This window comes from Apus apus, chromosome 16 (genome assembly GCF_020740795.1).
Source record: "Apus apus isolate bApuApu2 chromosome 16, bApuApu2.pri.cur, whole genome shotgun sequence".
NCBI classification, from domain to species: Eukaryota; Metazoa; Chordata; class Aves; order Apodiformes; family Apodidae; genus Apus; species Apus apus.
In genome coordinates this window covers 277,329-295,802 of record NC_067297.1, presented here as the reverse complement: position 1 = coordinate 295,802, position 18,474 = coordinate 277,329, and the positions used below count along the sequence as shown (strand labels likewise).

The window sequence follows — 18,474 nt, the reverse complement described above, 5'->3', positions numbered from 1 at the left end:
AGGCCCAGGACCTCCTGTGGGAGCAGGAGCTGTGCTGCTCCACACAGAGCAGCTTCAAAGATCAGACTCTGCTACCGTGTCCCTGTGACACTCCGTCTTTACCCAGAGGTGGCACCACTCCTACAGGACACATGGCAGCTATTGTGGACCTGGATGGTTCAAAGCATCTTGGCTACTTGATGTGGAGTAACTTGCATGTGGTCCAACCATTTGGGACTGAGAGTGAACCCAGTTACCATCTGGATCCTGCATGTGGGATCCCTTCTAAAATGTCCCTGCTGCCAGTGCTCTTCCAGTTCCTCTGAGCACAGCTCCAAGGCTGGCTGCTCTGCCTGAAACAGGATCTCACTCTCCAGCAGGGCCTGGGGCTGCAGTCTCCAGGTCTCATAGTCATTTCCACCAGCCCCCACAGCACCTCAAGGAGACCCTCAAGCAGAGCATCACTTATCTAGAGGAAACACATTCCAGAGCAGACCCTGGCACAGCAAGGAGTCTGTGCACGGCTGGGACAGGAGGGGCCATGCCCAAGCCCATGAGGTGCCTCCTGACAAGCTCAGAGACTGGTACCTTGGATGTAGGCTCTCCCTGCCTGAAGGAGCTGGCTTCCACACTGGGTCAGAACCAGTGGCTACAATCTGGCCAGGCCAGATACGTTACCTTGGCCTGCCAAGGCACAGCAGTGCCACATCTCACCATCTGTGGGAACACAAGGACAGCCCCTGCCCTCCCTCTTGCGGCAGATCCTGTATTCCCCAGCAAGATCCTGGTGCCAGAGCCAGTCTCAGGGATGCAGACAGGCTTCCACCTCAGGTGCTCAGGAGGCTAGCCCCAGGAAGGGCCAAAGGGCCCCGAGGACATCCAGCAGGATGCTCCACTGCCTTCTCCAGGATCCCACCTCCACCCCCAGCCTGAGTGAGCACTTCTCCAGCATGCAGCCAGGCCAGATGTGCCCACTGCCCTTAATCAGACTCTGCTTGAAGCCCCTGCTGAAAACATGCCAGGATGCCTGTTTGAGGTGCTGAGATGGGAACCCACTGTCCCTCAGCCCATGTTAGTCAGGGACACCAGTAACATTTCTTTTTGCTACAGAAGGGATCCCATCAGCCCTCAGACTTTTCTCTTTACCTCCCAAACAGGTTTCTGATTTATACAGAGCTCTGGTTTTATGGGGTTTTTTAAGACTGAGTTGTCTGAAAAATTTGAAGGTGATTTATTCTCTTTCCTTTAAGACATTTTTTTAACTCTGCGTGGCTGGGAACCGATAAACAGAACAATATAAAAAGCCCCATGAAACCAGATTTTGGGTAGGGACAGTGAGTTGCAGGTGCTTCACACCATCCAAGAGAGGTTCAGCTCCAGCTGGAGAATGAAACAGGAGCCAAATTTAATGTTGCCTGTGCCATTTGCTCTCCAAAGTCACCCAAGGAAGCCCCAGCCCTGTGACCAGCAGTGACAAGATGGGGTCACCAGCAACCCATACCTGAGGCAAAGTGCTCCCAGGAGGTTTGTGCACCCCATCTTTCTGTCCAGGCTCTCCCCCAGTAAGGAGACCCCAAGATGATGCCAAGCACCAAGCATGGCACTCACCCATGCCCAGCTGGGTGAATGCCAGGATGTCTTTGCCCACATTTTGATGCCCTTGGTTAGTCTCTGAGGGTGTGATGTCAACTGACCTTTGACCAGTGGAGCCCCATAGTGGGGACACTTGTGTCCCACAGCATGGAACTCACCACCCTCCTTGATGAGCAGAGCCTTCCCGCAGCCCAGGTCCACTTCCCGCATCCTGGGGAGGAGGAAAAACACGTGGCAGAACATCCAACTGGCAGCAGACACCACCCCATTGCCCTGCACTCCAGCCCTGGTCCCACCAGCACTGCTCCTCCCCCTACTTCAACCAGTTCACTGTCAGCTCCAGGTGACTTACAGCTGTGGGTGACTCCTGTCACCAGGCTGGCTTTGGAAGTGGCTCCACTGCTCCCAGCTTGGGACAGATCCAAGCTGGGACATTGAATGGCAGCTTCTTCATCCATCAGCATGCCAAGACATGACCCAAAGCATCTCCCCAGCTGCTCAGAATGCAGCCGGTTTCCTCCACCCGAGCCAAGCGGGTCAGAATAAAGCTTTTCAGCACACTTTTCTTGCTTTTTCAGCAAGAAACCAAAGTGGTTTTACTGTGACATTGCCTCCTCTCCTGGCCCCAGCAGCTCAGCAGGTCCGTGCCAGGCTTGTGTTCATTCACCCAAAGCAAACACAACATTCTGAGGCTTGAAAGCCAGAAGAGGTGATTCTGACCCTCTGCATTCTCTGGCCTTGTGCATCAGGGGGTTGTGGTCTTGGCCACATACCAGCATCAACAAAGTGGGTCACCTTTTCCTGGTAAAGCCCTCAGAACAGCAAAAACCTTCGTGTGACATCTTTGCTGGTTCCCTCAGCTGTTTTTGTTTAGTAAAGCTCACACAAGACCTGCTCCCTGCTCTGGGCTCCAGCCCCAGCTCTACATCTTGGGGGCTTTGTCTTGCTGGACCTGCTGGCACTCAGCCCCATTGCCATAGGAGCCAACTTAACCCCCAGCCATGCCCCAAAGAGATCTGGGTGCTCTTTGAAAGACCAGTTGTGTGGTATCCTGGACAAAAGGCTCACTAGCACAGCAGGAATCCTTTACGCACAGAGCTTTGCAACTTCTGGGCTCTCCGGCTCACACCTCTCCAGCTGGAGTTACCTGTTCCTTGGCCACCAAGGTGGGCTGAGGTTCCAGCCACCCCTGTAGTGGCCAAAAGCATGGCTTTGCTGACCACCGTGTCCACAAAGACATGAAGAGCTACTGAGCATCCCCACCTGCTGCTTGAGGTGGCACCATTAGCGCTGGAAAGCTGCATTTTAGCTACCTGGGCTCGACTGCGGGTGGAGCTGCAGCCCCTCGAGGCTGCGCCCAGCGCTGCACCCTCTGCAGGGTCCCTGCAGGGCAGCCCCCCTAGATGGCCCGAGCAGCTGCCAACTCTGGGTCTCCCGGGATGGGGACCCTCCTCCTGTGCCCAGTGGTAACTAGCTAGCTGTGTCCCCAGCTCTGCTCACCTGCATCCCCAGCACTGATGGCTGCAGGGCACACTGTTTGCAATGCAGCTGCAACACGTGCTTTTATTTGCAAGAGCTTCCAAGTCCTGCAAATCATGCACAGCACCAGGCTGCATTTGGGAAGTTGCACTGTCCACTGAAAAATGAGTCTTGCAACCACCCATCACTTCCAGAAGGCTGCTCTTGCTCCTCCTGCAGAGTCTGGCAGTTGGAATTCTGGAGGCTCCAGCCCTGAGACTCCTCCAGCTGCCCAGGTCTTTGCCAAGGGGGTTTCTGCCCCTCCCAGCCACCAGGGCAGCACAGCCTGTCCAAGCATCCCTGAGTGAGACTGATGTTTCTTCTCACTGAGTAGATGGTTACCCTCTGCGCTCTCCATTAGATCTTCATCCCAACATGTCCTGTCCTCACCTTTTCTCCTCTCATTACTCATTTCCAACCAACAGCCCTGACACACCCTATGTCACCTGTGTCCCTGTGTGAGGCACTGGACCTCTGCCCAGCGCCTTTATCAGCAGCTGCTTCCTCTCCTGCCCAGCAGAACCTTCCCACCAACATGAAGGAAGGTGGAGAGATGCGACAGAGAGCTGGGCACAAAGAGAAGAGCTGCTGTTCCCTGGAAACTTTGAATCACAGGATCAGTTTGGCTGGAAAGGACCTTTAACATCATCAAGTCCAACTGCTAACCCAGCACTGCCGAGACCACCACTAAGCCATGTCCATCAGCACCACATCTACATAGCTTTTAAATACAGCCCTGGGGACACAGCAAACGCCATGTGCTCAAGAAAGCCACTGGCTATATGTGGTCTCTGCATGCTGGCTTCTCAGAATGGGTCCCAGGGTCTCAGAAGGATGGGATTCACTTTGCAAGCTCATTCCTCTTCAGATGCCATCCCAACTCTGTCCCATCACTGGAAACCAGAGACAACGGAGACACTTGTCCTGCTGTCTGCGTCACAGCCACAAGGATGATACCAGGGTTCAGTCCACCAGCTCCTCTGTAACACTTGCAGAACCACTTTGGACAAGTCTTTGTGCAGGTGCCTGCTCCACCTGCATCAGCTGTCCCACCAGAGTAATAGCCAGCATTCTGCTTCCATGCCACCTCGGGTGAAAAAAGCTGCAGAGCTTGTCATGCCTTCAGGAGCCATTTTGTCCAAGTAAATTGGCAGCCTCACTTCTGGGATACACAGCTCTGCTCCCTGCCCATGTGGGACACTTGGCACATGGAGGTGCATGAGGGGAACAGAGCAGTGCAAGTTCTGCTGCATTCCTCAGCTAAGCAGGACATAAACCCTACAGTTAAATGAGAACCATAACTCTATGGGAAGATAAGATAAAGATAAGATAAGTGAAAGAGTTCACAACCTACCCAAGGAACTGTGTGATATGAGAGTCAAAAACAAGACCTGGTGTCTCCATGGCAGGACACAGCCACCCGCCAGGCTCCCACTCCAACACAAGCAGGAGGATGATGTACACTGCACTGCTCCCACTGAGCTTTTGTTCAGTTGGGAGTTTGTCCTGTTGCCCACTCTACTCCTCACCTGGCAAGTCCCAGCTGAAGCTGACCTCTGGCCTGTGAAGGACCTTTGCTCAGGAGCTGAGGGAGCAGAGGGGGTTGTTTTCTGCAGCTCAGTGACCTACCCCAGTCAGCCTTGCTGGAAGGCTGGGTGCAGAGTTTATCCTCCAGTATGCTTCACTGAGTCTGCTGAGACCATCTCGGTACCAGAAGGTAGAAAGGGTGGGCAGAAGGAGCACTCTGTGCTTGCAGAGAGAAGACTGAGGGGGGATCTAATTAATGTCTATAAATACATGAATACTGGGCATCAAGAAGGCAGGGACAACCTCTTTTCACTTGTGCCCTGTGATAGGACAAGGGGCAATGGATTCAAATTCAAGCACAGGAAGTTCTACCTCAACATGAGGAAGAATTTCTTTACTGTGAGGGTTACAGAGCCGTGGCACAGGCTCCCAGAAAGGTTGTGGAATCTCCTTCTCTGGAGACTTTCAAGACCTGTCTGGATGCCTTTCTGAGTGATCTGCCCTAGTTTTGGTCCTGCTCTGGCAGAGGGGTTGGACTCGATGATCTTCAGAGGTCCCTTCCAACCCCTGACATGCTGTGATTCTGTAACACAATGTGGAGGTGCCTGAGTCCTTGTGTCCTGCTGCTGCTGCACCCATGCACATCCCTGCCCAGCACCTGCCTTGGGAGAAGCATCAGAGAAAATCCCTCTGGGTATCAGAGTGAGAAGAGACTGCTTTGGTCTGACCCATTGCTTACAGGAGCCGTGGGACATCCTGGCAGCACCTCTCCTTTGAGCTAGACTAGGCCTGGGAGAAAAAAATGCTATTCTGAATTTAAAATGCCCAACAATGGGAAGTCATCCGTGGTGATGGAATGCACCCAGGGCTGAAGTGTGAGCCCAGTTTCCTGACCAATGCCTGTTTCTAGCCCTGGCTTTGGCTGAGGAGCTCTCTGCTCCAGGCAGGTATGTTCTCATGGACTGCAGCCAGCTCCCTCCTCACCTCCACTCCACCCCCAGAGCTCTTCGAATCTTCTTAACCGGTATAAATTCTTTGCTGTGAGGGTGGTGAGACCCTGGAACAGGTTTCCCAGAGAAGCTGTGGCTGCCCCATCCCTGGAAGTACTGAAGGGCAGGTTGGATGGGGCTTGGAGCAGTCTGGTCTAGTGGGAGGTGTCCCTGCCCATGCAGGGGTGGAACTGGATGATCTTTAAGGTCCCTTCCAACTCAAACCATTCTATGACTCTAAGATTCTATGATTATTCTAGAATATTCTCACAAGCAATAGTTCAGTGTAAAGCAAAGAGCTGCCAGACTCCTGCTGTGTCCCACATGCCTGACATCCCACCCTCACTGGATAAAAGCTGTTTTAATCTGTGTTTTCTTTCCCACAGGACAGAGTTTGCTGAGATGTTGGCCATCAGCAGAAAAGGCACATCCACCTCAGAAAAGAAACACCCCCCTGTAAAGCACCAACGAGGAGAGGCACTTTTTAGACTTCAGAAAACTCTTAAATCAGGGTAGAGAATCTGTACACAGCTGAAGTCTGGTGCCATTAGCAAAACAAAATGGAAAATTGCATCCTTAGTGAAAGAGACTAGCTTGGCTTAAAGGGCCTGGCACCACAGAGTGATGGAGCAAGCTGAGCAGAGCCTGCTGAGAAATTCTGCTACAGAACATCACATCTTTCTAAGATGGGTCCCAGGGTGGACTGTGTAGGGAACAGATCTTCTGGTAAATAATACTTGTCATTTGTCTGTGTTGTAATTTATTTAAGAAAATAAAAAGATAATTTGACCAAGTTAATTTATCATCTCCAGACACTCTAAAGAACAACAGAGGGGTTCAGTTTGGATTATAAGGTCTCTTCAGATTTTACCTGCAAAACTTCTAGGCACTTACTGTCCGTTCTCCAGGTCCTTCACGTGGCACACAGATGCTTCTACCAAATCCTTTGGGTGGTGGTAGGGGTTGCTGGCAACGGGATGCTCCTCGAGATGATAATGCCGGGCAGTCCCATTCACTTTGTAGATCAAGGGGCTGGCTTTCCCGTTGGGTGACATCTCCTCCTTGCTTCTTTCCTTCTCGGGTATCACAACTTCAATTTTCACTTCAACTGCAGGAGCAAACAGAAATCTGCATTAAAATGAAAATGGAAGACACTGACAGACATCAGAACGGACAGTTTTTGCTAGTTTGCCTGGGAAGATAAAACATTTAATCTCAAACTCGGCTCCATGACCCAAGCCCATTGTCCCTCTGCTTGTTCTCCATGGAGCACCTAGGCATGCCTACGGTACATATTGCTACAAAGCCACAGTTCCTGTCCTGGTTAATGGAAAACAGCCTCAGGCAGCTAAACTCGAGGCATGACAAGGCCTCTAGAGCTCAGACAAACTTCAAAAAAAGCCTTTAATTGTTTGTACGTAACATTAACTGAAGGAGAAAGCCATCGCTGCAGGGTGTGTAAAGCTGCTTCATCAGGTGAAGACCAATTAATAAGGAACTAGAAATAACCAAAATAATTTCTGCAGGAGGTTTTCAGTGTAGATTGAATCTTCAGCATCAGGAAAAGCACCTACCTTTGATGTAGGTGCACATCATGGAACAGGTTTGACAGTAAAAGCATCCCTGGCCTGGGGACCCAGGGACAGACAGGAGCTGCTTGTGCCAGCGCATCGTCTGCCCCCCCACCCAGAGGGGACACAGGAGCCAGCGGGTGTCCTGGGTCCCACCACCACCCTGGTGCTGTCACAGTCAATGATGAAGCCAGGCAGCCCTTGGTGCAGCACAGCCCTCTCTGTGTGTCCATTGCATCCTTCCCCCCCACATCGTGCTGCCCCCACCGAGATGTGCTGCTGGTCCTTCCCCCTGGGCAGCGATGGAGGGGGACCCAAGGACTCTCCACTGCCACCCAGGGGAGGACATGCAGGTGGTCCTCCCCCAGTTTCATCCGGCACCCTCCCACTGCCCCCTGCCCAGGGGGAGCAGGCAGGACACTGGCCCATCAGAGGAAGCTGCTGATGAGTATCACCATCATCATCACATCATCAAGTGAAAAACACCACTTCAGCTCCTAGGGACTTGATGAACCGAAAGCCACTAATATTTATAATAAACCCCAGAGAGTCCCATAGCAAGCCAGGGGGGAGATGCCAGAGACTGAAGAAGTGTCTCAAGCCAACAGGAGGTTGCTGAGCTTTCCCTAGCTCATAAAGGTCATAAAAGGAAGAGCTATGCAGGACATAAAAATTAAAACTCACAACCTGAACAGGTGAAGGACAGGGAAAGGGAGGGGAACAACGTGGCCCAAGGAGCTGGACAAGCCTGCCTAAGGAGACGGAAACTGGCTCTTCCCAGTGTCACCTCCTGCCTCATGCCCATCCCTGTACAGCCACTGAGAGAACAGTAGAAGAAAGGATCAGGGGAAGGTCACTCCTTTAGGAAGAGAGAAAAGCAAGTGGCTGTGGCTGTCACAGAATCACAGAATTGTCATGGTTGGAAAAGAACTCTAAGATCACAGAGTCCAATTGTCCACCCAGGAGGGAAAAAAACAAACACCACAAACAAACAACAACACACCTAGAGCATGCCCTACAGTGGACATCTACACATTTTTTTATAATACTTTCAGGGATGGTGACTCCATCACCTCCCTGGGCAGCCCATTCCAGTGCCTAGCCACTCTTTCAGTAAAGAAACTCTTCCCAATATCTAGTCTGAACCTCCCCTGGTGCAACTTCAGGCCCTTTCCTCTAGTCCTGTGGTTATTCATTTGGGAGAAGAGGTCAACACCTGCCTCACTACTTTTCAGGTAGTCGTAGAGAGGCATGAGGTCTCCCTTCAGCCTCCTCTTTTTCAAACTAAACAATCCCTGTTGCCTCAGCGTCTTGTTCTCCAGACCTTTCACCAGCTTGATTGCCCTTCTCTGCATTTGCTCCAGCAATTCTATGTTCTTCTTGTAGTGAGCAGCCCAGGACTGACCATAGAGCTTGAGGCAGGTAGTTGCTTCAGGAGTCCTGCCTATTTCTGCTTTTGTGCCAGATCAGCTGGTCAGGGGATGGGGCATCTTTCACCAACCTGCCAAATCCTGGCACTCAACTGGTGATGCTCCACATCACCAAGGCTCTCACAGATCCAGGGCAGCAATTTTCTGCATATCCACGCTGAAGCAACAGAAAATGGGACCTTTTGTTGAGTTGCAGCTGCCAGCTGCAGGGCTTACTGCAAACTGATATCACAGTGTCACTCTGGTTGGAAAAGACCTTCAAGATCATCGAGTCCAACCACTACCCTAACTCTGCCATGTCCACCACTAAACCCTGTCCCCTGGTACCACATCAGTCTTTTTAGATGTCACCAGGGATGGTGGCTCAACCACCTCCCCAGACAAAATAGGCCCAGCACCATGCATTAAAAAATAAATATGTTGCTATGAGCAAATTATTCCTGGAGCTCTACAGGAGCAGCCCAGGTCCCTGCAGGTACCCAGCAAAGAGGCTGTTTTCCACAGGTACCATTTTCCTTGGCATTTGGAAAAGCAGATGCAGATTTTCCAAGACAGAGTTAGAAAACACAACAAACATCCATTCATGCCAGCCCCTGAAAATACTTTTGAAATACATTGAACCCATATAGGCTAGGGGTGGACCTGCTGCTTCTCCTCCTTCTGAGGAGAAGGATGTGGGAGTTCTGGTAGAGTTAATTATCCATAAGCCAGCAGCATGTCCCAAGAAGGCCAACGGAATCCTGGGCTGCATAAGGAAGAGTGTGGCCAGTAGGTAGAGGGAGGTCATTCTCCCCCTCTAGTCTGCCCTGGTGAGGCCACAGCTGGAGAACTGGGACCAGTTCTGGGCTCCCCAGTTCAAGAGAGACTGGGAAATGCTGGAGGGAGTCCAGAGGAGAGTGACAAAGATGACTGGGGGATTGGAGCATCTCCCTTATGATGAAAGGCTGAGAGAGCTGGGACTGTTCAGCCTGGAGATGAAAAGGCTGAGGGAGACTTTACCAATGTATAGAAGTATCTAAAGGGTGAGTGCAAGGAGGATGGAGACAGGCTTTTCTCAGTAGTTCCCAGTGTCAGAATGAGAGGCAACGGACAGAAGATGGAACACTGGAAGTGTCATTTAAATATGAGGAAAAACTTCTTTACAGAGAGGGTAACAGAGCCCTGGGACAGGCTGCACTGGTAGGTTGTGGAGTCTCCATCTCTGGAGATATTAAAGACCTGCCTGGATTCAGCCCTGAGTAACATGATGAAGGAGATCCTGCATTAGGGGGGAGTTGGACTAGATAATCTCTAGAGGTCCCTTCCAACACCTACTATTCTGTGATTGTGTGAAAGAAAGAAAAGGTTCATTTAATACAATTTCACAGTTGATCAGAAATTTATCTGGAGCAAATGTGGCTGCACATCCCCCAGCAGAGCCCAAAGTCAGGCAGCAAAGCTGCCAAGTGAGGCACCAGGTGAGACCAGGCTGGTACCACCAAGCTTGCATGGTGACATTGGTGCCAGTGAATTCATAGAATCATGGAATCGCTTTTGTTGGAAGAGACCCTAAAGATCATCTAGATCCAACCCCCAGAATGGGCAGGGGCACCTCCCACTAGACCAGGTTGCTCCAAGCCTCATCCAAACTGCCTTTGAATGCTTCCATGGAGGGGATATCCACAGCTTCTCTAAGCAACCAGTTCCAGTGTCTCACCATACCCATAATGAAGCATTTCCTCCTAATGTCTAACCTAAATTTTCCCTCTTCCTCACTGCAGGATCAAAATGTCCTTATGTTGGGGGCTCCAGAACTGGACACACAACTCCAGATGGGGTCTCACGAGAGCCAAGTAAAGGGGCAGAATCCCCTCCCTTGACCTGCTGGCCACAATTCTTTTGATGCAGCCCAGGCTCTCTAGCGTGCAAGCACACATTGCCTGCCCAAATTCACCCTGCAGGGAACAAACCCCTCCTCTCACTCTGCCCCATAACTTTATTTTCCAAGTTGTGTTTGGGTCAGGTGAGCTTGATGTTTATCTTATGGGACAACAAGCTCCCTGAGCATTTGCCAGTCCATGGACGCACGAGCCTGCGGGGATGCAAATGGATGTTCAGCTTTGAGATCTTCACTTCTTCCTTGGTCAGAAAAAACATATGCAAAAAGCAGCAGGGCTCTGGCATGAGTACATGACAGCATTTCCAGCTGTCCCCGCTTGGCCCTCACCAACACTGCTGAACAAATGTCCAGAGAAAAAGAAAAACAGGAATCATGTCTTCCCCCCTCCAATTTCAAGGCCCATATTTCACCACTAGCCCAGCAGGGGCAGTTGCCACTCATCTCTCCTCCACCCTTTATCCCCCTTCTTCCCCTCCTCATTCCTCCTGGCCCTGTGTGGGGTGTCCATCTGGCCAGAGACTTGAATTCCTGGGGATGATCCCTCCAGGAATCTGGGTCTGATCCAGCAAACTTGTTTCAATTGCCATCAGAGAAAATGACATTTAAATGAAATGTTTATAAAAACCAAGTTTAATTCTGAAATCCGATTGGCATGGTGTGGCTGGTCCAGCACACTCCATCCCCTTCACAGTCATCTTCTGTAACTGCTACAAGAGCTTCCTGACCTCAAAGCAAAATTTTTGGGGAAGTTTTAGGTATGCACCTACAAATCTGTTCGGTTGTCAGCTCCTCAGGGACCAGCACAGCCCAGCCAGAGCTGGTGGCAACAAGGGCAACAGCAGTAGCTTCCAGAGTAGAGCAACTGCTGCTCTCACAGAATGTCTATGTACACATTTAGAGACAGAGAAATAGACAGAGACAACAAAGATAGAGATGATAGCAATGATAGCGATATGTCTGCTTGCCCTGTGCCATCAGCATCACTTATATAATGTATGTGTATGCATGTACTTTTATGTGTTCATGTACATTTTTTATCTGTATTTTTTTTTAATCTCTGTCTATATATACACACATATATATTAAAGACCAGGAGGCCAAAGCTGGAATTATAAGAAAATACAAAAAAGCAGATGAAACAGTTGAGCATTAGCAGGTGCTCATACTACAGATCCATGTACACCCCAGCACTGTCAGTGTACTACCCCAGATTGTAGTATTCAAATACTCTGAGTCAGTTCATCAAAATCATAGAATTGCTTAAAATACAGACTCTTGTCAACACTATAAATTCGGACTCTTTTTGTGTTTGTTTTCTTCCAGGTTTTCAGCCCATAGGTTGAAGCACTGCTGGGACCCCCCAGGCACACTCCCAGGAACCACCTCCCAAGCCCTTTTATCACAGTTGCTCAGGGTTTGTTTGTTTTTTTTTGGCCACAATGCTCTAGTGCTTTGCCTCATGTCATGACCATGTGGCAGTCAGTCATTAATACTCCACTACATCTCCTGCAAACCTGTTCCTTCTCCATCACTTATCACAGCCTTGTGGGGCAAGGCAATCCCAGCTTTAGAGGCTTTGCAAGGGGCTCAGTGCAGACGGGGCAGCTGCAGCTCACACCTGGCAGCTGCTTGGTCCCTTTCCCCATTGCCCTGCACCAGCCGCTGTCCTGGAGCAGGAGCACAACTGGAGAAAAAAAATAACGCAGAGATTGAGAACTGGGCCTTCAGAAAAGCATCCAGGATTGCAGCACTAGAGATAACAGAAGATTACTTCGCTGCTTGGACATTAGCTCTTAATTAAACATCTATACAATGGGATGGGGTTGGGGCCTGCAGAAGCAAATGGACTTGTGGGCTGGCCTCTGGTACAGCAAAGTTATGTGCTGTTGAAGGACCCCACTCCCCAAAGTTCTTGCACCCATGGTCTGCTCATCAAAAGGTCCTCCTGGCACCCAGCAAGGTGTGTGCCATGTCAAGGTTATCTTGAGAAATGCTGAGGGTGCTCAGGGGATTGAGGGTCTCTCAGATATAAGAAGCTGGAGCAGATAAGGGCTTTGTACACATCACTCAGAAGTATCTAAATATATTCTATTGAGTTCTGGCTGCATCTGAGCTATTCCCTTCATGTCAACACAGCAATGATGGAGAAAATAGCTCTGTATGATTTACTTCTCATTTGTACAGGGGATAGGTGGATTTTTAGAAACAGGCAAGTCCACTACTGAGCTTTGATAGTGCACAGTTCCCACAAGAAACAGGAATGACAAACTTCATAGAAAGGTTGTGAAACCTCTTTGCCAGAGCAGTCAGTACCTGCAAATGCCTCTGTTTCACTTGCTGCATTTGCAGGTTTTATATCCAGCAGCATGAGGCCTGGCACCCAGAGCTCTGCTAACTAGGGGCTGGGGGAAGGCTTGTCAGATGCCTTTGAACTCTGCTGATCAAAACGAGACCTGCAGGGGACAGGATGGCACTGTCATGCATTTGGCCCTGCTATGCAAATACAGCCCTAGATGAAGAGCTGCAGGGCAGGAAATCCACCCTCAGAGTGCTTTTATTCCATTATTAAACCCAGTTTTGCTGATAGTATACAAAATAAAATGGGACTGCCAGCAGAGTCTGTTCCAACTTTAGTCAACAAAGGCCTTTATTCCTGGATGCTTTTTCACTCCTTAAACATTTAACGGAAGGATATAAACAGCCTGGGTTTTCATCAAGGAAAACTGACAGTGCACAGTGCCCAATGCCATATGACCTTGGCACTGCAAAAGCATCACAGGACAGGTCAAGGGCAGAAAAATCACCTTTATTTTCTCTCTCTCTGCAAAGCAAAAGCAGAGGACCTCACTCAGTGGATGCTCAGTGGCTTGCAGGCACAACTTGTATTCCACCTCTGACCTGAGGCAATGAAGACAAATTGCCAGTAACAGGTCCCCAAAAGACATTTTTCCACCCACAAAAGCTACATGTGGATGCCAGATACTGACTGACCTGATGGATCAGTGCCACTATCTGATTCCCCTTGTCCTGGGGCACAAGAAGATAATGTGGGCAGGGCAGTCCTTCAGCCCCCTCTTAGGTTCCCAAACTGAGCTGCAGGACAGGACCTCTCCTTGAAGGCAGCTTCAGCGATGCTGGCTGCACCAGCCCCACCCCTGCACCAGCCTCGGCTCTGGGGACCAGTGCTGGGACAATGTGGGTGCTGCCAGCTATGACAAGCCCAGCCACCACATGGTGCCTGCTGATGGCCACGTTTCCTGCAGGGACTCAGGACAAGGCTGAACATTGACACTTCCACTCCACGCCTCCCTCAAGCAGCCGGTTTGCCCATGCAGCCCCTTCCTCTCCCACACGCACCTGCCTTTGCCAGCCCCACAGCGCAGAAAGCCCACCCAGCCAGACCACAGAACATTCCTTGTGGTCAGGTGCCTACAGCTGCTTTCCCTGCTGGAGGGAGCTTGCATGGACAAGCTTCACCAAGAAAATAAAATCCAGAAAACAGAGCAGCCCCAGTAACTGGCCTGGGTGGTGGGACTGAGAAGGCATCACAAAATTAAGCAGTAGGTCCTTGTTCTTCCCTGGGTGTCCCCTTCCAGGGAGACAAAACTAAGAGACGGCCAAAGCCGTGGCAGCAGAAAAGGTTCTGGAGACCCCATGTTGGTGTTGGAGACCCCTTGTTGGTGTGGGGACAGCAGTCACACAAAGCCCCTCAGGGGCAGGAGGGGGCAGCTCGGCATGAGACAGAGGCAGGGAGAGGGGTTGGGGTAGAGGAGACAAGAAAGGACAGAGAAGAGCTGCTGTTTGGATGGGGGTGAGGGGCACAAGCTTGGCTCTCCTCCAGCCCCCCACCCCGCTGCAGCCCCTGCATGGCTCCCTGCCAGGGAGCCAGAGTGCCAAGGAATTGTGGGGGATTAATGGGCCGGTAATCCTCCCTGCAGGAGCAAAGAATTAACATTCCCCCAGCCAGCATCCACCACTGACCTACTTCTCCCCATGAGGATGGTGGGATGGGGGCACGGCACCTGGTTTGGGCTTGGAGAAGCATCCTCCCATGGCGCCAGGCAGGATAGGCAGCAGGGACAGGGACAGCGGGCAGGTCAGCAGGGCAACAGGCACATTCTGGCATGATCAACCTTCTGCTCACACCATCCTGGGTCCAGGCATCATCCACCACCTGCACAGGGCAGAGAAGCTCAGTGAGAAGCAGTCCTGGGAAGGCAGGTGCCAGGCAGCACCAGTACAACCAACACATGGAGCACAGGGTGAGTCCCACAGAGCCCCACCTACCCCCTGTGACCCAAGTGACAAGGTGAAAATGTGACACTGGGGTCACCCTGCTGGGACCCACTAGCAAATTCAGTTGCTAAGTTTATAAATTCAACCATTTTTCAAAAGTTAAAATTACTAAAAAACCTGTATCACTTACATTCAGACTTTGATAATTTTCCAAAGCCCTGCCTTTGGGAATTGAATCTCTGAGCAGATAGGTCACAGCCCAAATAAAATTATTAAACCACTAATACATTTCAGTCAGATTTTTTTCTTCTATTATTAAGTGATGGAAAAAAGAAATCTACTTCACTGCCCAGTCCTGCAAGTTCCCCCTTTCTAGTAACGCTCATTCCTGCAGAAATCCCATTTGCCTTGAAACAGGCCTTATTTGAGAAAGGGTTTTCAACATCAGGCCCATTTGCACCAAAACTTGATTTTTTATACTATTAAGACATGATATTTTATGTTTAAGTTGGACAGGCAAATGGTCCACTTCAAGTTGTGTTTATCTCATTAGTTTTGATGGAAAGTGTCCTCCAATTTGTTACAGACTGAGAATTAGGATAGAGCTTTTTGGCTGCATTCCTTGACTGAAACCAGCAAAGATTCATATAACAGAACTGACAATAAATTAGAACATTTCATTAATTCTATCCATTCATACCTGTACTTATACTGATTTTCTATGGGTTTGTCATATATTTTTCACAAAGCCTTCTGACGTGAGCAAGTTCAAACCACTTCCAAAGGATATTTTCTCACATGCAAAGTATTATTTTCTGTAGCTCAGAAAGTGCCTCAAGGTCTTTCCAATGAGAACAAAATATAGAAGTGCCAGAAGACAGATGCTGAGCACTGCAATTTCTCCCCTTCACTTGAGCACCAACTTCAAAGATCCAGATGTATCCTTCCAAAACACACACACTCCAGCCCACAATCAAACTCCCTTTCTGCTGTGCATGGCATGAGCTCCACCACATCCCAAGAGTGTTGCACCTTCAAAGCCTGAAGCACTTTGAATAACTAATCCAGGGCACAGAGGACACTTGCCACGTGGTGCCAAGCAGGCACGTGCCACTTGATAACAGGCACCAAGGGGCACCGCTTTGGGAAAGGCTATGAATGGGACAAGAAGCTCATGAGAAGCTCAGGAGCTCTCCTGCAGACTGCCCAGAGCCTTCAGCCCTATGCGGAGCCTCCCAACAAAGGGGGAACGTTCAACAGAGCCAGGAAGAGCCAAGAGTTCTTCTTGCAACAGAATTCAAGGAAAGCAGCATAACAACATTTCTCCAGGAGCAAATGCAAACATGATGATGTGCAAGAACATGCACAAACGCAGAGCAAGATCTGGGGACGCTGGGGAAAAGTGCAGTGGGGAAATCCTGTGCAGGAACTGCTGTAGAGACCCTTGCCAAAACTGCTGGAAGGGAAGACGGCTTGTATTAGAGGAACAGTCTCAAGGCATTGGTGTATCAGTGGTGCAGGACAAGAATTTAGTGTTAAACATAATAAAATACCATGCCAAAGCTGGCCAAAAAGGAGGCGGGAGGGGAGTGCCATGGTGCTGAGGGATGAGCCGGACGGGAGATACAGGACATCCAGCATCAAGACAGAAGGGAAAGTAAATCTGTACCTAACTGAGGTCATACCAAACCGAGCCAAGCAAAGGAGAGCAAAGTGCAAGCTGAAGCAAAGACACCATCACCTACAAAGGCTGGGCTTTCTTCTGGAAGGCCATCAGCTTGTTCTGAGGTCCTTGATGATTCCCACAGCTGACTCAGCAGCAAACCAGCCCCCTGCTCACCCCAGCTGCTGCTTGCTGGCAGGATGGGGCTGCGCCCCAGGCTGGCAGTGCCTGGGCAGCACCACTGAAGCCCTTGAGATGCTGCAGATCTGGGGGATCCCAGCAGGGATCCCCAACCACCAGGCAGGCAGTGGGGTACGTGGCAGAAGGGTGGCTTCCAAGTCTGCCTTGTCAGAGGATGCCTCCATCTTCTCCAGACCCCCATCCTCTCCCCCAGAAATGCTGATACCAGTCCAGAGGCCGTGGGACTGGTTTCCAGCTGGTCTGGCTGGTTTTACAAGGTACTCTGGAGGGATGTCAGGGGTTCTGCCCCTGAGTATCAACCATTTGTCTGAGATTCCTTTGCTTTGTTTGGACCTAAAAGACCGAAATCTGAAGCCATCCCCTCAGGCTCATTTCACATCTCCTAATTGCCCTACTGATGGTCCCCTGGGCCCTTCAAAGCACAGCTTGAGCCACCCACAGCCTCCCAGAGCAGGTCAGAGCAGAGCACAGTGCACATTTCTGGGTGACCTTCCTCTACCCCTGGACTTGAACTGGCAAAAGCAAAATGGTTCTTGGTAGGATTCAGCTGACACTACTGGAGAAGATTCAGTCCAGCAAGCACATAGAAATGTTTCAGAAAGTTATCTGAGACCCAGTTGTTTTCAGCAAGGCATCAGTCTACCCTGCCAGGCCAACTGTCCAGACACAATGGGATTGTGTCTCTGCTAGCAGCATACAGAGGTGCTGATCTGGAGCTGGATCCTGCAGGATCCATGGCCAAAATCTCCTCTCCGTTAGTAAAGGGAAAACAGCTCCTATACAACACGATGTAACTGAATGCAGGATCACCCATCAAACCTTGCTGGCTTTTGAAGGATAATGCACCAACCTACCTGAGGCCAGGCAGGTGATGTCCATGCCTCACTAAACCAGTTCATAAGCTGTTCCCTGCACAAAACAATGTGCTTCATAGTTGCACAGGAACACTTTCAGCATCTGCATGAAGCGGGCAACAAGGAGTGGGTTATCACAATACAAGGGACCAGTTGTGGTGCTGAAGAATGTACTACCCCACCTCTAGAACTCTGGTGAGAGTGGGTAATTGTCCTTGCAACAAGCTGGCTGCAACACAGGGCTCCAGCATCCCCTGCCCAAAGCACACCACCAGAGAAACCACCCTGTTCCAAACAGGAGAAACAAAAACAAACAACCCAACAAGAGTGGTGCAGAAAGCCATCCAGTGCTACTCACCCCCAGCATCTCCATTGCCTGGAAGTAAGGCCACAGTGCTGCAAAGTCAAATTTTCACTGCAGCTTTCATGCCTTTCCCACTTGCCCAGAATAAGTCCCCACACCTGGCCCATCACTGTCCCCACCAGCCAGGCTTTCTTGAGAGGGCAGTCTTGCCACCTCCCAGGGAAGCTCCGTCCCCTCCCCAACCCACTGAACTCCTCAAGTCCTGGCCCCATGTCTCACTATGCTTCCCTACATCTTCTCCCAACTCCTCTCCTCAGTGATGTGGAGGCTCCCAGTGTCAGCAAGAAGACAACTGGTGTGATCTCCTCACAAAAGGGACTGGTGGATGTGGGGCCAGAGCAGGCACAGGCTGATGATCCAATGCTTCCTCCCAGAGAGCCTTTGCTGAGGCTGGACCATGGGCCCACAGTGCCTGAAGACGGAGGAGCCAAAGATGCTGAGCAGCTGCCAACTCCCGAGGATCCTGGTTGTGGCTACCAGAACATCCTCACCTCTGGGTCTTATAATCCCAGATCCTCAAGGCTTTGCAGGGGCACAAGTCCTGGTCCTCCTGCAGTTGCATTTGCTCTGCTGCCCAGTCCTCCTCTTGGGCCAGACTCAAGCCAGCCCTGGAGCTGTTGGAAACACATTTTAGGTTTCCAAGGCCTAAGGACTCAAGAGCATGATCTGA

The 18,474-nt window shown here is 50.6% G+C and overlaps 1 protein-coding gene across 8 annotated transcripts in view; it reads right to left on the bottom strand.

Annotated features, from left to right (window-relative positions):
* Window positions 1-18,474, bottom strand: part of AIFM3 (apoptosis inducing factor mitochondria associated 3) — a 52,361-nt gene that overhangs the window by 27,745 nt on the left and 6,142 nt on the right. For all 8 annotated transcript variants that reach the window (XM_051634445.1, XM_051634448.1, XM_051634447.1 and 5 more), the window contains 3 exons: window positions 14,509-14,660; window positions 6,501-6,714; window positions 1,674-1,783 (listed from right to left, as the gene is read on the bottom strand). In XM_051634445.1, coding sequence (XP_051490405.1) covers window positions 1,674-1,783; window positions 6,501-6,714; window positions 14,509-14,539 — 355 coding nt within the window. In that variant the 5' untranslated portion in view covers window positions 14,540-14,660. The remainder of the gene's footprint in view (window positions 1-1,673; window positions 1,784-6,500; window positions 6,715-14,508; window positions 14,661-18,474) is intronic.